Here is a 16,889-nt window from a genome sequence, read left to right on the forward strand (position 1 = left end):
AATGCTGGAAAATGAACATGAGCTGCATACAAGAAATCACTAAGAGGTTACACTTCATGAAAAAGTTGTAAAAAACAGTGTTAGGAAAAAGAGTGATTTTAACTGTACTGACCTGTTTGTAGTGCCAGAAACTGCATGTTATATAATTTACAACAATGAATGGATTTCCCTGCTTTTCAATGAGATCTTGGTGTCCTAGTTGCACTCTTGATGTAAAGCATGCAAAAGTTGCCCTCCACTTGAAGACATGTGTATGCTGCAAGCATCTGTACACACCAACCAACAAAGGTTTTCATTCAAGTCTTTTATTATAGCTTGAATTTTTTTCACTGCATTTAAAAATCTAAAAAAAATAAATATTTGTTTCACAGCTGCAAGTCACATATGCATTAACACCACAAAATCTGGAATTTAACCAGAGAAGGAAAAGTCAAATCCGAAAGTGTCCAGCTAAGCACAATCCTCTCAGGGCAATTATACTAAAAATAAAATCTTAAGAAAAGGGGAAAGGGGTGTTAAAGGTTATTTCAAATGCATTTATCTGGAAAAAAGTGAAAATTCTATTAGAAACCATAAACTACGCTCTCAGCATTTAAAAATAAACGTTTAACCTCTTGACAGCAACAACTGGCTGCTGCATCTTTTTCTTTGAAGCTGTATCCTTGACACATGACTGCAGAGGTTGCAAATGATAAATCAACCTCTTTTGTAATTGTGTCCACTTAATTACAGGATCAGTCCTTAGAAATAAAACAGTGTATGAAGTCAGCTTGTCCATCCACATGTTAAAGATGCCATTGTATGCGGGTTTGTATCGGCACTACGTGACTGTTCGTGGATTGTACATTGTGAAGATGAATGTCTCTGAAACAATCACTTCCATTATTAAGGTTCTTAAAACAAACCAGAAAAATATATATCTTCAGAAATCAGAGTAGTCACTTTGTTTGTTAAAAGCCATAAAAGAAGCTCATATTCAATTACAAGCAATAGAAACCATACTGCTATTGGAACATAACTATTTTATCACAAAATTTATTATTTACAAAATGAAGAGTTACCAAGTGAATTCATCAGGGAAAATAGTTAAATGTTCTTACTAAGTGATCTGAAAAACCGAAGCAAGTCTCCCATGCACTCACACCCCAAACTGTTTGCATAAGGTGAAATGTTAATCCATGTTAGTGAAACTTGACTCCCGTAACACTCTCATTTTTATTGTAAGATGGCAAAATCCACATGGCTTTGTACAGGAAGGTATGTATTAAGACAGTTCCTCGGTTTTGGAAATGTTTTTTGGCTCCCAAGAACATCCATACCACTGAACAGTTTTGCAAATAACCAGTTATATTATCGACTGCATCGTGTAATCCACTGAATTTACCATCACAAGAAAGACACGACAACGTAATGATCCCACATTACACAGAGCTCTCACTGCTGAACTTACACCAAACTGAAACCTTCGTAGTGATCTATGGCCTGGATCAACTTAGCTTTGAGGGTCTCTTTCTCTGTGTATTTTGGAAGATCAAGAAGATTAAAGCAAGTGTGAGCCACGGGGAGATAATCCTCTCCTCCTCCCGTGGGCTGGATGACCAGTTTGAGACACTTCATGCCCAGGATCGGAATGCGGTCACTGCCCGTCAGGAACACTGCCAAGGGAAACACAGCCTTGTAACTGGGCTAGGACTCACATTAAAAACATCACATGTGCACTTCTAATCACTGCTGGCCTTGTAGTAACTCCAGCAATGCCTTTTCACTCTGAGGTTCTGCCAAGTTTGAAAAACACAATAATGACTTTACAAACTCAACAACTGATACATAAATGAAAGCATTTCATGTTACCATATGCAACCAAACAGTCCTTAAAAAAACAAAGGGAGAGGAAGGAAACACTGAAAAAGGTTTTCATGCACCAGAACTTTTAATTCAAAATCCATTAGCTATACCTTTGCAACTATCTTGTAAACCCACAGCATTAGTTTGTTCAATAAGCGATTTATCTGAATTGGAAACTGATCTATGACCTATTCTCAACAAAACCTCATTCACAGGAAGCTTTGATGATTTTGTTATCTGGACATTTCCACTCACATCAACACCTTAACATATTTCCAATGAGTTAAACTCCCAAATTCCATCTATGTGCAATGACAAAAGTAGAGGATGTGAACTTTATGTCAAAACACAGGAAGAAAAAATCCTTGTCATCAGCTAAATGACAGCAGTGGTTTAGGTCGCTGGTTTTTTGGAGGATTGGGTTTTCTTTTCTTTTTTAAATGCTGCTCTGGGCTATTGTCATCTGTAACTACTCCCCACCCAGAATTACTCAGGACAGCCCCAGGAAAATCAGACAAGCTCATAATCAATCTCTTTTACTCTGATTTTTAACTTCCAAATAAAGTTAATCACATCCTTGCAGACAAATCCTTGTGTCTGCCCTCTCAGAGCAAGAACCTGAAACTCCAGCAAACCTGTTCAGTGAGAAACCTCTGTGGAGTAATTTCAAATACTTACACAAAAACTGCTTCTTCTTCTCCAAAGGCAACTCATGAAAAACCTCCCAGAAAATTTTAATGGTAGGATGGTCTGCCCAGTATTCCCCTTTGTATTCTGTATTCTGGAAGGAGCAGGGAATGGGGTTATTGTTTGCTCACAGAACAACAGGATCACCTGGCACTGAAGTTTGTGCAGTTAGTGCAATGGAACACAGCAAGTGACACATTCCCACCTTCCTTAGCCAGTTTTCCTCAGCTGTTCACTCTGAATTCAGCTTTATGGGCAGATGCCTGTACTACAAAGCATTTTCAAGCCCAACAGGGACAAAGTCTCACTGAGTTCTGGCCATCAGGAATATTTACTTTCAGTAACTGTGCACATTCTGTTTGCCTTCCCCCTTCTAACACAGCACATTGTACACAGCTGCCTCTGGTTTCTGTGCATTGTTCTTCTGAGTTCCTTCAGAAATTACATGGAAAAGCTCACAGCCTTTTTTTTTAAAGCAAAAAGAAGGTAAATAATATTTTAGGTTCTTCATTCACTGATGTTTTATGATGTCAATCAATGCAATAAAGATCACTAGCCATATTAATTAAAAAAGAGCTCAAAAGGACACTGAGTTGCTTTTACACCCTGAAATTAAAACTATATATAACCAATAGCTGACTGTGGTTCTTACCTTCTCCAGTTCTTTCCAGTCATAATTTGTGTTCCCAATCACCATTGCCTGCAGCTCACTGGGCTGGAAGAGCTGAAGAACTTTACCCCCACACACTTTGTGGAAGCCTTCATGGAATGCACTGTACAAGGAAGCCACAGATCTGTTGAAGATGTAATCCACATATGCATCTACAAAATCTTGCCTGTACAAAGAAGAATTATGAAAATAAAAAAGAAGCACGTGTCATTGTTACCATTCTCTGCTTTATATACAACCACAGTGAAGATAAAACAGGACATAAATGTATTTCCTGACCGTGCTCCCCCAGGCAGGGTCCCTGATGTGCAACAGAAGAGCAGTAACAAGCAATGCTATTTATTTCAGGCACTATGAACACTTTCATTATTTGTGTGCATTATTTGTGTGCATTGCAGCGAACTGGATCCAAAGGCAACAAATCTGGAAGGCCTCAATTCCATGCAGAGTCCTGAAACCAACTGGTTAAACTCTCTGTTGGTTTTATTAAATTAAAAAGGTTGCCATATTTGCACTAAAACTGCTAATCAACTTCAAATGGACATTTGAGCCTTACACAGCACAAAGAGCTGGGATACAGCAAAGCAGATGGCCTGTTATCTGTGCTTTGGTACAAGGAGTTCTCACATCTTGCTGGAAACAACCTCTGCAGCCTTTAGGGGAGCACTAAAATTCCTTGATGTGATAATTTAAGATAATGGGGCTTTTTTAAATCAGTCCTGGTGAACACTGTTAGTTTCTACACCAGCACAGCGTATGCTGTATGTTAATAATTATTAAACTTAATTAAAGCATCACAGAATATTTATTATCTTGACAAAGAGGAATTGTTCACTGTTGCAAGCAGTGTGTGATGACAGTGCAGCAGGCACTCCATGGGCACCTTGATACTTTTCTCATAATTTAACCCCAATTTTGCTGTCCCTTTGCGACAGAACAGCAAACCCCCAGCAGAGAACTGCACAGCCCCAGGTTTGACATGTGCACTCAGGAATGCTCTTCCCATGCAGTTCTCCCTCTACTCTGGGAAAAGTACAACCACAGAGAACTCAGGAAGATTAAAGGACAGACTGGAACACATGAGAGGAATGGACAGAGGAAAATTCTGCAAACGGGGACAAAAGCACCAGGAGATATAGAATCATAGAATGGATTGGGTTGGAAAAGACCTCCGAGATCATCAAGTCCAACCCTTGGTCCAACTCCAGTCCCTTTACCAGATCATGGCACTCAGTGCCACGGCCAAGCTCAGTTGAAAAACCTCCAGGGATGGGGAATCCACCCCCTCTCTGGGCAGCCCATTCCAATGCCTGAGCACTCTCTCTGCAAAGAAGTTTTTTCTGATCTCCAACTTCAATTTCCCCTGGCAGAGCTTGAGCCCATCGTGCCCCCTTGTCCTATTGCTGAGTGCCTGGAAGAAGAGACCAACCCCCACCTGGCCAGAACTTCCCTTCAGGGAGTTCCAGACAGTGCTGAGGTCACCTCTGAGCCTCCTCTTCTCCAGGCTAAACACCCCCAGCTCCCTCAGCCTCTCCCCACAGCACTTGTGCTCCAGTCCCTTCTCCAGCCTCCTTGCTCTTCTCTGGCCCTGCTCCAGCCCCTCAATCTCTTTCCTGAACTGAGGGGCCCAGAACTGAACACAACACTCAAGGTGTGGCCTCCCCAAGGCAGAGTCCAGGGGAAGGGTCACTGCCCTGGGCCTGCTGGCCACGCTAGTTTGGATCCAGGCCAGGATCCCATTGGCCTTCTTCTGCTTATCCTCCAGGAGCAGGAAGGGAACAAAGGGTGGGAGAAGCTGCTTTTATAGATTAAAGTTACAGAATCTGTGATGAAGGAAAAACCCACCTGTCACACATCCTTCTGACAGTAACACTACATTCATTTATCTGATGGTATCTGCTCTACAAAGGGAGGACTTCACTGGAATAATATTCATGTATGAATAGTTGCCACATCCTGGCACTCAGGTCAAAGTTCTCATCATTACTCACTGAATTTCAATGAAATGTAATTCCTACAGAACCACAAGTATTTTTAATCCTATGACCTGCTTTTGGTTGGAGTTGGAGGGGCCCTCTGGAGATCTAGTCCACCTCCCACTAATCCCAGTCTGCTCCAAGCCCCATCCAACTTGCCATGGCTGGGGCAGCCATGGCTCCTCTGCCCAACCTGTGCCAGTGCCAGCACAACAACTATTTCAACAATACACATGAGAACAGCCTGGGAAAACAGCCAAAGTACTTTTGCCTCCACAAGGAGTGTCAGAGCTTGGTAAAGGGTATTTATTTACAGCAGAACTAACACTGAACCACCCCACAACCCACAGCACTCACCTATTTTGTTTGACTACAGGAATGTCAGCACCTTTAGGAACAAGCTCCTTAATTTCTGTTGTACCAAAATTTTCCACAGTGATCTATTAGAAACAAAAATAGCATAAATCTTATTTACTGCACCAAGTACTTCTTCCCACCCCTCAGCCAACAGCAACATGAATGGCAGACACAGAAGCCAAAACTCGTGGGAATCAGCAGCTGAAGCTTTGGCTCAAACACCCCATCAGAGGCAATTAGAACAGATGGTATGAGCTTGGTAAGATGCTTCAAACACTACAAAACTTACAGTAAAATTAAGACAAAATGCTTCTTCTATGTCATCCTCTGGATAGTCCAATAGCTGTTGCATTCCCCTGCAAAAGAAGTTACAAAGTACTCGTACAAGGGCAAAGAAAGATGAACTTATTTTCCTGAAGTGTTCTTTGTGCTTTGATAAATCAAGTTTTGAAAATACTTTTCTAATGTTATTTTAGTCATTAGCTCATAGACTTGCACTTGGTGCAGTGCTGGGAAATCTCAAGCACTTGTTTTACCATTACTTGTAGTGTTGATATTCCTGTCTTAACTTCAGCTAAGGGATTCCCAAACCAGAGGCAATAAGTACTAATAACCACTGACTGGCTCTTCCAGTAACATCTTGGATTTCTCCTTGAATCTGTGAAGACTTTGGCATTCACAACACTGTGGCAATTCATCCTTTTCCACTCACTTGAACCTCCTACCATGAGTCCTATTCAAATCTCTAGTCAAAGGCAAGTATTTAACATGGTTTTGCTCCTGAAATATTTTTGATGGACTTACATAAGCCATTTGGAACTAAAAGTATGTTCACACTGAGGCTTATAAAATTAATGGCTACAGCTTAAAGGGTTTGAATTCAAGTATTATTTCCCCTAAATTTCTTCTAGAACAGTAAAAAGCACAAACACCAAGCTCTCAGAAGCAGGTATTTAACAACACCATGTGTTCTTTCCCAAATGACATGATGGCTGCAAGTTACTCTGAGCTGTTTATCCAACTGGTGTGAAAATTTAAAAAGGAATTGTTATATTCTTAAAGGAAAATTACTTCAAAATTAAGTTGTAGCAGCGCCCATTTTTCTTTCTTGCTTACCTGCCAACATCTGGCATCAATTCTTTTAAGTCATCCAGGGATGGTTTCTTATTCAATAGCTTTTTGTACAAAGCCAGAGGAAAATGAAGGTCTACAATAGTAAAATTATATATTGCTAGCCCACAGACAACACCAATCAAATGAAACAAGTCACTGTCTTCAAAGGTCTAAGAACAGAAAACAGACAAGATGGTTTAAAATAAGGAGTTATTTTAATCTTGCAGAGTCCAGGAAAAAGTGCACAGTGCAGTATAATCTGAGTTTCATCTCTATATTTTTTAAATAGACAGGTAAGTACCAATGGCAACAGGACAGAGTTTAACCAGCTGAGACTGAACTCCAAGGAAGCAGAATTATTTCTACTCAGGAAAAAGGAAAAAAGCCAAGCTCCAACACACTCTGTGTTCCAGGTGCCACACACTGCTCAAACACTGCAGGAAGACCCTGGGTTTGTCAGGGCACTGCTCAGTGCTCAAAGGCAGGGCAGTTTTTTATAAAGCATTACTAGGAGGCAGAGGAGGAGCTCATTGTTGACCCCTTGGAGTTAATAGCTCAGGCTTCAGAGAAAACTGGAGAAACATTCAGGCACTGCTGATACAGCCACCCCAGTCAAGTGCTTTTCTCTCGAGGACTGAAAAGTCCATGATCAAACCTTTCCAGAAAGTACAACTGCACAGAAACTGGGCACAGAAACTCTTGTTCAACAGGACACCTCAAATTCTCCTCTGTCATGATTTCCTGACTCTGCCCTTGGAATCAGTTTGCTCAGGCTGGTACAGCTTCCTAATGTGTCTGGGCTGGGGACAACTGATAAGGACTAAGTAAGGAATGGGGAAAATAAAAGGGGAAAGTTTGCATCCAACAATGACAAAAATAAACATTTTATGAGAATACTTGCTTCAGCTTCTCCTCTTGAAAGGAAACTACCACAAGCTACTATGTTCATGTCTATTAATATAAATACTGCACATTAAAATAAAATTACTGAACATAGATCACACCCTACCTTATCAGAGAACCAGATCAGCCTGGACTCCTCATAGTACCTGAACATTCCATACTTGGGATCGAGCAACTCCCTCATGATGAGCAAAAAGAACTCTTTGCGAACTCCTCCAGCATCAACAGCCTCTTCCCCTACAAAGATAACCTGCAACACACACCCCAGTGAGCACTGAGCTGCAGAACAGGGGCTGCCCCAAAATGTCCTCCTTTCTCTGCAGTGAGCTCTGAGCAAGATGTGTTTGCAGTACCTTGAGTGGCTTCTTGTAGTCGACATTCTTGGTCTTCCTGAGCACCTCCACGGCGTCTCCCACAATATTGTCCCTCCTTACCATGAGGATGAGGCAGGGATTGACAGACTCAAACACGGGCAGGAAGAGAGAAGACAAGTTCTGCCTGTGAGCCTGATCCACAGCCATCTGCAGAGAAACAAGTGTCAGTGGGTCACCAAAGACTCCTGTCCACAGTAACTGGCCCTCAGTCCTGCCTTTACAGGGGCAGGAGACATGGATGGGAACAGGCACTACCCATCTTTCTTTGTGTTTCTTTTATCTCAGGAAATCCTTTGTTTCAGGATATATTTTTCCTTTACCCACTGGTCTCATCAATGCTAATTTTCAAGGAAGTCTTGGAACACAGTATTTGATATTCCAGGCAAAATACTTCAGATAACGAAAGGAAGCAAAAAAAATCCTACATTTTATCTAATGAAGACCAAGCTGTTTAGTATAAATCTGACATGAAAACACCCATTAAAAACTAATTCACAGAATGAAAAGCAATTTATTTAGTTTGCACTATAATTTTTCTTTTAAAATGGTTTGCAGAACAAAATGCTGTTGCAAACGTCCTGAATATGGCAGAGAACTGTTGAAAGTGTGTTTTAATACTATTCAATATTGTTAATAGGAACAGTCCATGTGACCACTTCCCTGAATCCATCAAACATTCCTACTGACTGTGCAGGTACATTTTTAAAGCCATAAGAAACTGCATTTATTAGGAATTAGAAAAGCAAGCCTGTATTTTCTTACATGAGCCTGTCTACATGTCTCCTGTTTATCTTGAGGCTGGGATCAATGACCCAGGGATCACTCAAAGTCTGCTCATATGGGATGGGGGTTGTTTTTTCATTGGGGGTGGTGCTTTTAGGGTTTTTTGTTTGTTCAGAGTTCTGGGGGGCTTTTTATTGTTATCTGTTTGGGTTTTTATACCTGCACTATGGGTTGTTAATGCCTACAAAAGCCATCTCGGTACTGAAAGGAAGTTCCTTGGAAATGTATGTAATTATGAAATCCCAAACCCACAAACCTTCTACCATGTACAAATCCCAAGATTAAAATTACATCCTTCATTCTTAGGGAGAAGAGGGTACACAGAGCTAAAAAACCAAAAACAACTCCCCAAACAAACAGAAAAACCCCAAGAGGAACCTCCATAAGGCCCACAGCTAAAGGAAAAAAGAATTCATACCATTCAAAAGTGAGACCCTTACCTGCATCTGAATGATTGCATCTGTTTGCAGGAGAGTTGTCTTGGCCTGGGCATCAAACACAAACGGGTATGTGCAAATTATAACAGGGATATCTGTTAACTGGAATGGAAACAGCCACGTCACAGCTCTGCTGAGGTAAAGGCACAAGCATGGCTGAGAAAACACTGCAGCAGGACTCAATTAATACAGCAATTTTACTGGACAGAGATCTCAATCTTGACTGATCATCAATGCAAGATGAAAGCATATTAATTAGATTTTCAATTGGTTATTAATTCAGCAAAACATAAATCCAACAAAACCCAATCAAACCAAACCAGACACAAACAACACTCTCACTTAATAAAGTAGCCCTTTTTTTTCAGCTGCTGCTCCAAATTTGCACCCCAGAGAATGACATCCTTCTGCCCCACAAGGATGTGCTCAGACTCCAGCCATGGCTCACTCCAAGCTTTCCTCCCAACAGAACACAGCAGACAAGCCTGGACACTCACAGTTCTGATTTCCTTACACTCTGCAGAAGAAATCAGATTGCAACCAATCTTACCTCGGTTAATCCATGGTTGACATCCTATGACAGCATTTGCACAAAGGTAGCAATAATTAAGATGAAAAAGCAGCATTAGTGTCTGCATTAATTATTCATCTCTGATGTAGAATTTAAAAAATATTTATTTACAGCTTCCCCCCCAAGAGAAGGTTTACTGAGAAATAAATACTATCCATAAACATTCTAATTCATTGACCAACCACAACCTTGTCTTTCAACACCCTGTTTATCAGTCTTTAAAAACAGGACCATTACAGCACAACATTTTCTTGGATGCAAAAAATTAAGCTTAAGTTTACTTCCACACATTAATAAATGACAAGAGTTTTTACCTCTGTATTTTCATTCTCAAATCACTGCAGCACATCAAATTAAATGCAAAATATTTTTAATGAGCAAAAATTTAAAAATACAAAAGGATCCCACTACTTGAGTCTGTGAGATATGATATGAAAAAAGCAACTGACTCCTGAAATTTAACATCACATTTGAGTATCCCAGGTAGACTTACTCAGTGTTGTACTACTCCTGTATCCACCATTATTTATTTCTAATTTAAAAGGCTGTATCTCATCTATTCAAATCAACAGCCCATTATTTAGTGCCTTCAATTTTGCCCCAGTCATTTTTTCTCACTGAAAGAAGTTTTTTCCTCCAGGAGTCTCTCAGACAATACTCTGCATACTTCCCAAATTCTCTTTTCTTCTGTATTTTCCCCTTCATATTTCAATTAAGGAACTGAGTAAACACCTTTGCCACATGTTATGGCAACAGAAGTTACACTGGCAAAAGAAATTTTGATTTGTTTCTACTGTTTCAATGGGCAAAGAAAGAGGATTTCTTATGATTTTAAAAGCAGGAACAACTGGTGGATATGTAGACAGGAAAAGGCCATCAAAACCATCTGCAAAGGAGATCTGCATAAGACCATGGAATTTCCTTCAGTCTTGTAGTAAGGCCTGCCCAGAGAGGGGGTGGATTCCCCATCCCTGGAGGTTTTTAAACTGAGCTTGGCCGTGGCACTGAGTGGCATGATCTGGTAAAGGGACTGGAGTTGGACCAAGGGTTGGACTTGATGATCTCAGAGGTCTTTTCCAACCTAATCAATTCTGTGATTCTGTGATTTTTGTGCCAACTCGAAACTGTCCAAATGTATGACGAGAAATGAGTAAGGGCAAATTCCATACCCAGTGTATTCTCAGTAAAGCCAAAGGTGCTGCTCAACCCTCTGGTTTAGCTGACAAATGGAGCTGAGGACTCTACAAAGCACCTTCCCAGCTCTCACCTTGCCCTGTTCAGTGTTGCCTTCTCTGAGCATGACACACACAGTTTGTGTTTACCTCTGTTTAAAGAACACTGGCAATGGTTATCACCTTTAAAGTTTCACTCTTCTCTGCTCCCAACACAGAGCCTGCCCCTCACTGCCAGGCCCTGCAGTGCTCAGCCCCAGCTCCTCCGTGTCTTTGGGAATATCACCACCCCCCTGAGCTGCAGGAGCACCTCCCACACCTCTGCTGTGCTGTGCCAGCCCAGCCTGCCTGCCCTGCCTGCCAGAGCTGACTCTGCCTCTCCACACTCCCCACTGTCCCTGCTGGCACTGCAATTCTTTGGGGCACTGCATCACCTCCTCTGTATTCACAAAACACAAACAAAGGTGTCCCACGGTCAGGACCTTCCAGGTACTGCCATGAAAGAATTAAATTTAGGTGGCTACAAAAAGCACATCAGCTCAACAGTCTTTAAAAGCTTAAGTGAAAGAACTGTGGCAAAAACTTACCCACCTCACTAATTGTTTGCAGAGTCAGTAATTTACTCCCATTTATTACACACCCAGGAATTAATGACCTCAGTTCTAGTGTCTATACTCAAAGCAGAATATATCAGGTATCTATCCCTGCAACTGACTTCTGACTTCATTATCCAAGACACTTTCAGCTTTCTCATTGACTGAACCGACCTTACAGAGCAATTCAGATTATTCTGGATTTTTTCCTATCATGGATTATTACCTTCCTAGCTTTTCTGCCATGGCAAGTCTGGAGTGACAGCATTCTAAATCCCTTTTTCATTGGCAGATTCAAGGGTTGAGCAGTGCCAGTCCTAAGAATGACACCCCAGCAGTAGCACACCTACTTAATTCCTTCTTGGCAGGACCTCAGTCTGCTCAGCATTGGTGGACTGGGAAGGCATTTTTATGAAAAGAAAGTGCCCATATTAAGAGAATCTACAGACTTCTCTAAAGGCATAAAACAAAACCAAAACACGGGAGGAGAAACCCACAGAAACCCAAATAAAAACCAACACAACTTACCATTCCCAATACCTGCTGCTGGAACCAGTTGGCATAGTCATTTCTGATATCTATCAAATCTTGTATCTCATGAATGTAAAATCTGTCATACTGTATAACTTGTCCTCTTTCATTTACCTAAAGAAGTGCAATTTATGTTTTATTAGCTTTCAAAGGGATATTTTCCATGTTTTTCAAGCATCTGATACATCAGCCACAGATACCCAGCTACTAAAAAAATCCTAGAAAAACACCAGTGCCTACAAGAAAGCAAAAAACAATGTTAAAGACATGGATACATGGATTATTCACAATCCCATCGCAAAGAAAAACGAAACGAACTGCTGCCACCTTGAAACATCCCATGGTCTCACAGGAACAGGGATAACACAGTTATTCACCTACACAGTGCAATAAATACTTGCTCCTGTATTTGCACAAGGTTAACAACTATGATTCATTAACTCTGTTCTTAATTACAGCATGAACACTGTCAGCAGAGGAACACTTTCCATTTAAAAATATAAAGCTTAAAAGAAATAGATGTGGAAAACCAATTTTACCCAAGCCTCCCAGGAAGGATTGTCTCTGCAGTGTAACTTGAATCCAGAAGCATCCACATTTTCCTACCACAGCTGCTTTTCCCAGGGCCTGCTGAACTCTGTTAACTGCCAGAGCAGCACAACAGCCACAAAGATTCTGACTTTATAACCAGATCATTCAGGCCCACAGTTCACAATCCCTCCCCTCCAAACCCCCTGATGCTGAACCAGTGGAAGATCCCAGACCTGTCACCCCATTTGGGTATAAATGGCATAAACATACCCTGTGCAGTATTTCCAGAACTCTGAAGGCTGTGTGGAGGAAATTGGTCAGTATTCTTCTGTCAGAAGGAGGAAGGCCAATCTTGCACAGCTTCAAAAGGTGCACTACGACATCCTTGTAGAGTTCCACTATCTTGAGGAACAAGGGAGGTTCAAGTAGAGACCACCAGTTTTCTGTCAACACACAGGGAACACAAATTTGTACTTGCCACTGCAATGCAATGTTATCCTTTTAGCAAAAAATCATGAAGCATAATTATCAGTTACTAAAGACACTAAAAAACCACCCCTTTTAACACAGCAAATGCTCTGTTGTCACACAGCAACTCTTTAAAAAAATCTGTTCACCCAGACTAAGTGACAATATCACAAAGTAACACTTGACAAAAACCAGATGGCTCAAACCCTGAAACCTTGATTTAAGCAAGCAGTCCTGAGGGCAATGGAAGATGATGGAAAAGAAAAGGATTTACAGTTCAAAATATGATGAGTTTGCTTTTCTTTACAGCAGACAAGCTCTTTACTTTCACCAAAAACACAACAGATGGGTTACAAGGCAAAAAATAACTGAGGAAGAGGAAAGTATCCTCTCAAAAAGGTACCAATTAAAAAGGAAATACTCTGAAACCTCAGCTCTCCAAGCTGAATTTCAGCTGACAGGAGTCATGATGGGAAGGTGCAAGGAAGTGGAGTTAGAAATCAGAGCCACTCTCAGCTGCACATTTGAGGAGCACACCTCAGCATCAGTGAGAGAAGATGAGCTGCTCAGCAGCAGGAGCAGGTGCTGCAGTCACCAAAAAGACAAATCAACACCTGCTCTGCAGCACTCCTGTAACCTGCCCAGAGCCTGTCAGCTGTCTGAGCATGATTGTCAGAGTGCAAAGCAAAGACACACATCAAATACAGTTGGTTAAAACTTGGTTGTAATAATGCCAAGGTCATGGGTTCAGTCCCCTGTGTGGGCACTGACTTAAGAGCTGGACTCGATGATCCTTGGGGGTCCCTTCCAACTCAGAATAGTCTGGGATTCTGTTCAAATCCTCCCAAACCTGCAGTACCAGCTCAGTTCACAGGGATGGCCTCTTAACTCACCCAGCAGCAACAGAGTAAGTGTTTCCTTACACCAAGCAATGCTAAGCTTTAACTCCCTCCCTGGGGAATTCCACGGAGCTGTAAATACACAGCAGGTGCTGCCAAGTCTCTGCTGAGGGAATTTCTATAGGTTTTCATCTGCAGAGCCATAGTTTGAACAGCAGAAATTCAGTTTCTTACCCAGAACTTTCAGAGGTGCTTTTTCTAGGTTCAGAATAGCTGCTCCAAAGGGAATTGCTAATGTTGTGAAATTGTTTTCATCACTCATCAGTGGGCACTCTGGGAGAGTGAGGTACAGCCTCAAAGCTTCAACATCTGGTAAGGAGCTGGACAGTTTGGGAATAAGGTTCTTTTCCAAACTAGCTGCCACCTACAGCACATCATAAAACTCTGTTTATTGTAATGCAATTGAGAATTTAAACAAATCACCACCTATAGAAGAGCTAATCTAGAAAACAATAATTAAGAGCTTAAATTAAGACCACTATTTTTTCAGAAACAAGACAATATGGAAAATATTAAAATAGAGTATGTCAATGTGTTATCTAATTGTCACAGCACAATACAGTTTCACACCTTCACAGGTGGTAACATTGAGTAAATAAATATATTTAAAGGGTTGGAGCAAGGATAACAACAGTATTACTGGAGATGTGCAATGCAGAAAGATAACCCCAACCATAAGGAAAATAAGGGAAGATAACCCCAACCATAAGGAAGATAAGGAAAGATAACCCCAAACACAAGGAAAATAAGGGACGATAACCCCAAACGTAAGGAAAATAAGGGAAGATAACCCCAAACATAAGGAAAACATGCAGCACAAACCTGCTGAGCTATGTGGGTATGCTCAGGCTGTATGAGCTTGTGAAACAGTAGTCTAGCAGCATTCATATCAACCCCTGAGAATCTAGTGCTGGTTTTGTAATGATCATCATTGCTGCAAAGGAAAAAATACACAAACACTGAATCCTGTGCAAAATACACAAAGACTGAATCCCGTGTTCTCAGCAGCTCAAGATTTTTTCTCCCCTGAATTTTTAGCCTACTAACTAAGGAATTAAAACGTTATCAGACTTCATTTCTTGTATGACCTTGGAAGCAACTGGAAAAAAGCCTTCTCTAACTGCAAGACAGTCAGTAAGGAGTTGCATCTACAACAGCCTGTGCACCAAACTGCCCCTGAATGATGAGCACCCCGTGGGTGGGAAGTGCAGTGAGTTTGCTGGCCCAGGCAGACAGCACAGGCTGCCCAGGAGGGGCAGGGGCAGCAGAAGCTGTGCTGGGGCAGCTGACAGAACACAGGGCAGCACAGGGGCCAGGAGCTGGAACTGTGGGTACCAGTGCCCAGGAAGGCAAGGACACCCCAGGAGGGTGTTACTTCCCACACAAGAGGCACTAAGAGGCAACCACCTCGAGTGCTGACCACAGGAACACTTGTTTAAACCCTCAGCACTTACCTCAAAGCCAAAAAGCTCCCATTCAGGCACCCAGCTGAGGAGAAGGTTCCATCAATCTCACTGGAATTGTTCACAGGAAATGTTACATTTTGTTTTCCTTCTACAAATCAGCATTTGCAATAAAAAGCTGTGAGCAATCCCTAATAAATTACATTGTGTAAAGGATGGGACTCTGACTTCAGTGTGACTGAAGGATAGTAGATAAAACCTTCCATTCCAGGCAATGCTTAAGACAGGTTATCATAGCAAGTGTTGCAATTTAATTGCTTTGCATCCTCCTCTATTACAGCAGAAGCAATAATCTTTGAGTTGTTTTCATATTCCTTTACATCTCCTGCTATTTTTCAATATGCAATTAGATAATTTAATCTTTTATAGTCACCTAAACTGGGACAGAGAGACAGTCTAAAGGATCTAAACTACTGAACAAGCATAAGAATGAAAGCAGAGCAAGAGCTCTGCACGTCATGAAATCAGTAATTAAAAATAGCTTTGCTGTGCATGCCCAAAGCCCTGTTAATACTCAATTCATAAGTAAAATTATGAAAGGAAACTTGTTTCCTCAGCATCACTTACTTAGCTATCTCTACAGGAAGTCTTCCAGGTGGGAAAGTCAGCAATTTCTGAATAAACGTTTCATTCACAGTCCAGATCTGCTTCAAAAGGTCAGGATACCTAAAATCATCTGGTGGCACCATATTCTAAATAGATTTCAAAGAAAGCATAAAGAATCAGATGTACAACATTGACCTGCAGAAAAATGAGCAGTGTGGCTGAGCATTTCTTTCTCCAGAGTGACAATTTTCCTGCCCAGACCACAACTCAGGGCACTGAGCTGCCCACAAACTGACCTGAGAACACACCCAGGTTTTGGCTGTGCCCCCTTCACTGGCAGGGACACACCAGTCCCAGGGGCACAGAGCTCAACGTGACTTCAAAAGAATTCAACATAAATTACCAAACTAAACAGTACCAGAAGAGATACTTTTTCAGCATCAAAGTTCATCTACTGTCCATACTCCTTGTACAGAACAAGCCACAATGGCTGCATTCATAGAGTCTCCAGCTCACCTCAATTAGTCAGGCACAAACTACTCCAGTAATTATGGAAATTGCACATGAGAAAGTTTTTAAGGAAGTTTTAATAGAGAAGTTTTGAGCCTATACTGTAAGTAATTTTTCCAGTCTACACCTGCTAAACATTTCTCTCAAACAGAGCAATAGTTCTCAGTGAGAATTAAGAAAAAAAAAACAACAAACCAGTGCTGGAAAGACTGTTAGTTCTGCACAACCAGAACAGGCTCTGAGCACAAGGGGTTGCTGCCAGGCTGACCTGGACTCAGTGTTTCTTGACAAACATGTTTCCACACTAAAACACATTTTAACTTGTGTCCAAAGAGTTTTCACCTCACACACTCAACTCTTGGTGCTTCATTAATCCCTCTGGTTTAGTATCTGCAGAGCTGTATTGGAAACAGTCCCATGGACCTTCATCTTGTTTTTATCCCCCAACTCGTCCTCCAAT

The 16,889-nt window shown here is 41.4% G+C and overlaps 1 protein-coding gene across 4 annotated transcripts in view; it reads right to left on the bottom strand.

Moving 5' to 3' along the window:
- Positions 1-284: 284 nt before the first annotated feature.
- Positions 285-16,889, bottom strand: part of HERC4 (HECT and RLD domain containing E3 ubiquitin protein ligase 4) — a 32,037-nt gene continuing 15,432 nt past the window's right edge. For 3 of the 4 annotated variants that reach the window (XM_071564513.1, XM_071564511.1, XM_071564512.1), the window contains exons 11-26: positions 15,941-16,065; positions 15,365-15,424; positions 14,733-14,844; positions 14,085-14,274; positions 12,814-12,986; positions 12,010-12,126; positions 9,696-9,719; positions 9,149-9,247; positions 7,905-8,072; positions 7,658-7,801; positions 6,652-6,818; positions 5,825-5,891; positions 5,536-5,618; positions 3,185-3,368; positions 2,524-2,626; positions 285-1,655 (exon numbers count right to left, since the gene is read on the bottom strand). In XM_071564513.1, the coding sequence (XP_071420614.1) occupies positions 1,447-1,655; positions 2,524-2,626; positions 3,185-3,368; positions 5,536-5,618; positions 5,825-5,891; positions 6,652-6,818; positions 7,658-7,801; positions 7,905-8,072; positions 9,149-9,247; positions 9,696-9,719; positions 12,010-12,126; positions 12,814-12,986; positions 14,085-14,274; positions 14,733-14,844; positions 15,365-15,424; positions 15,941-16,065 (2,025 nt within the window). In that variant the 3' untranslated portion in view covers positions 285-1,446. The remainder of the gene's footprint in view (positions 1,656-2,523; positions 2,627-3,184; positions 3,369-5,535; positions 5,619-5,824; positions 5,892-6,651; positions 6,819-7,657; positions 7,802-7,904; positions 8,073-9,148; positions 9,248-9,695; positions 9,720-12,009; positions 12,127-12,813; positions 12,987-14,084; positions 14,275-14,732; positions 14,845-15,364; positions 15,425-15,940; positions 16,066-16,889) is intronic. The other variant, XM_071564514.1, reaches the window with a different exon arrangement.

This window comes from Pithys albifrons, chromosome 9 (genome assembly GCF_047495875.1).
Source record: "Pithys albifrons albifrons isolate INPA30051 chromosome 9, PitAlb_v1, whole genome shotgun sequence".
Lineage (NCBI taxonomy): Eukaryota > Metazoa > Chordata > Aves > Passeriformes > Thamnophilidae > Pithys > Pithys albifrons.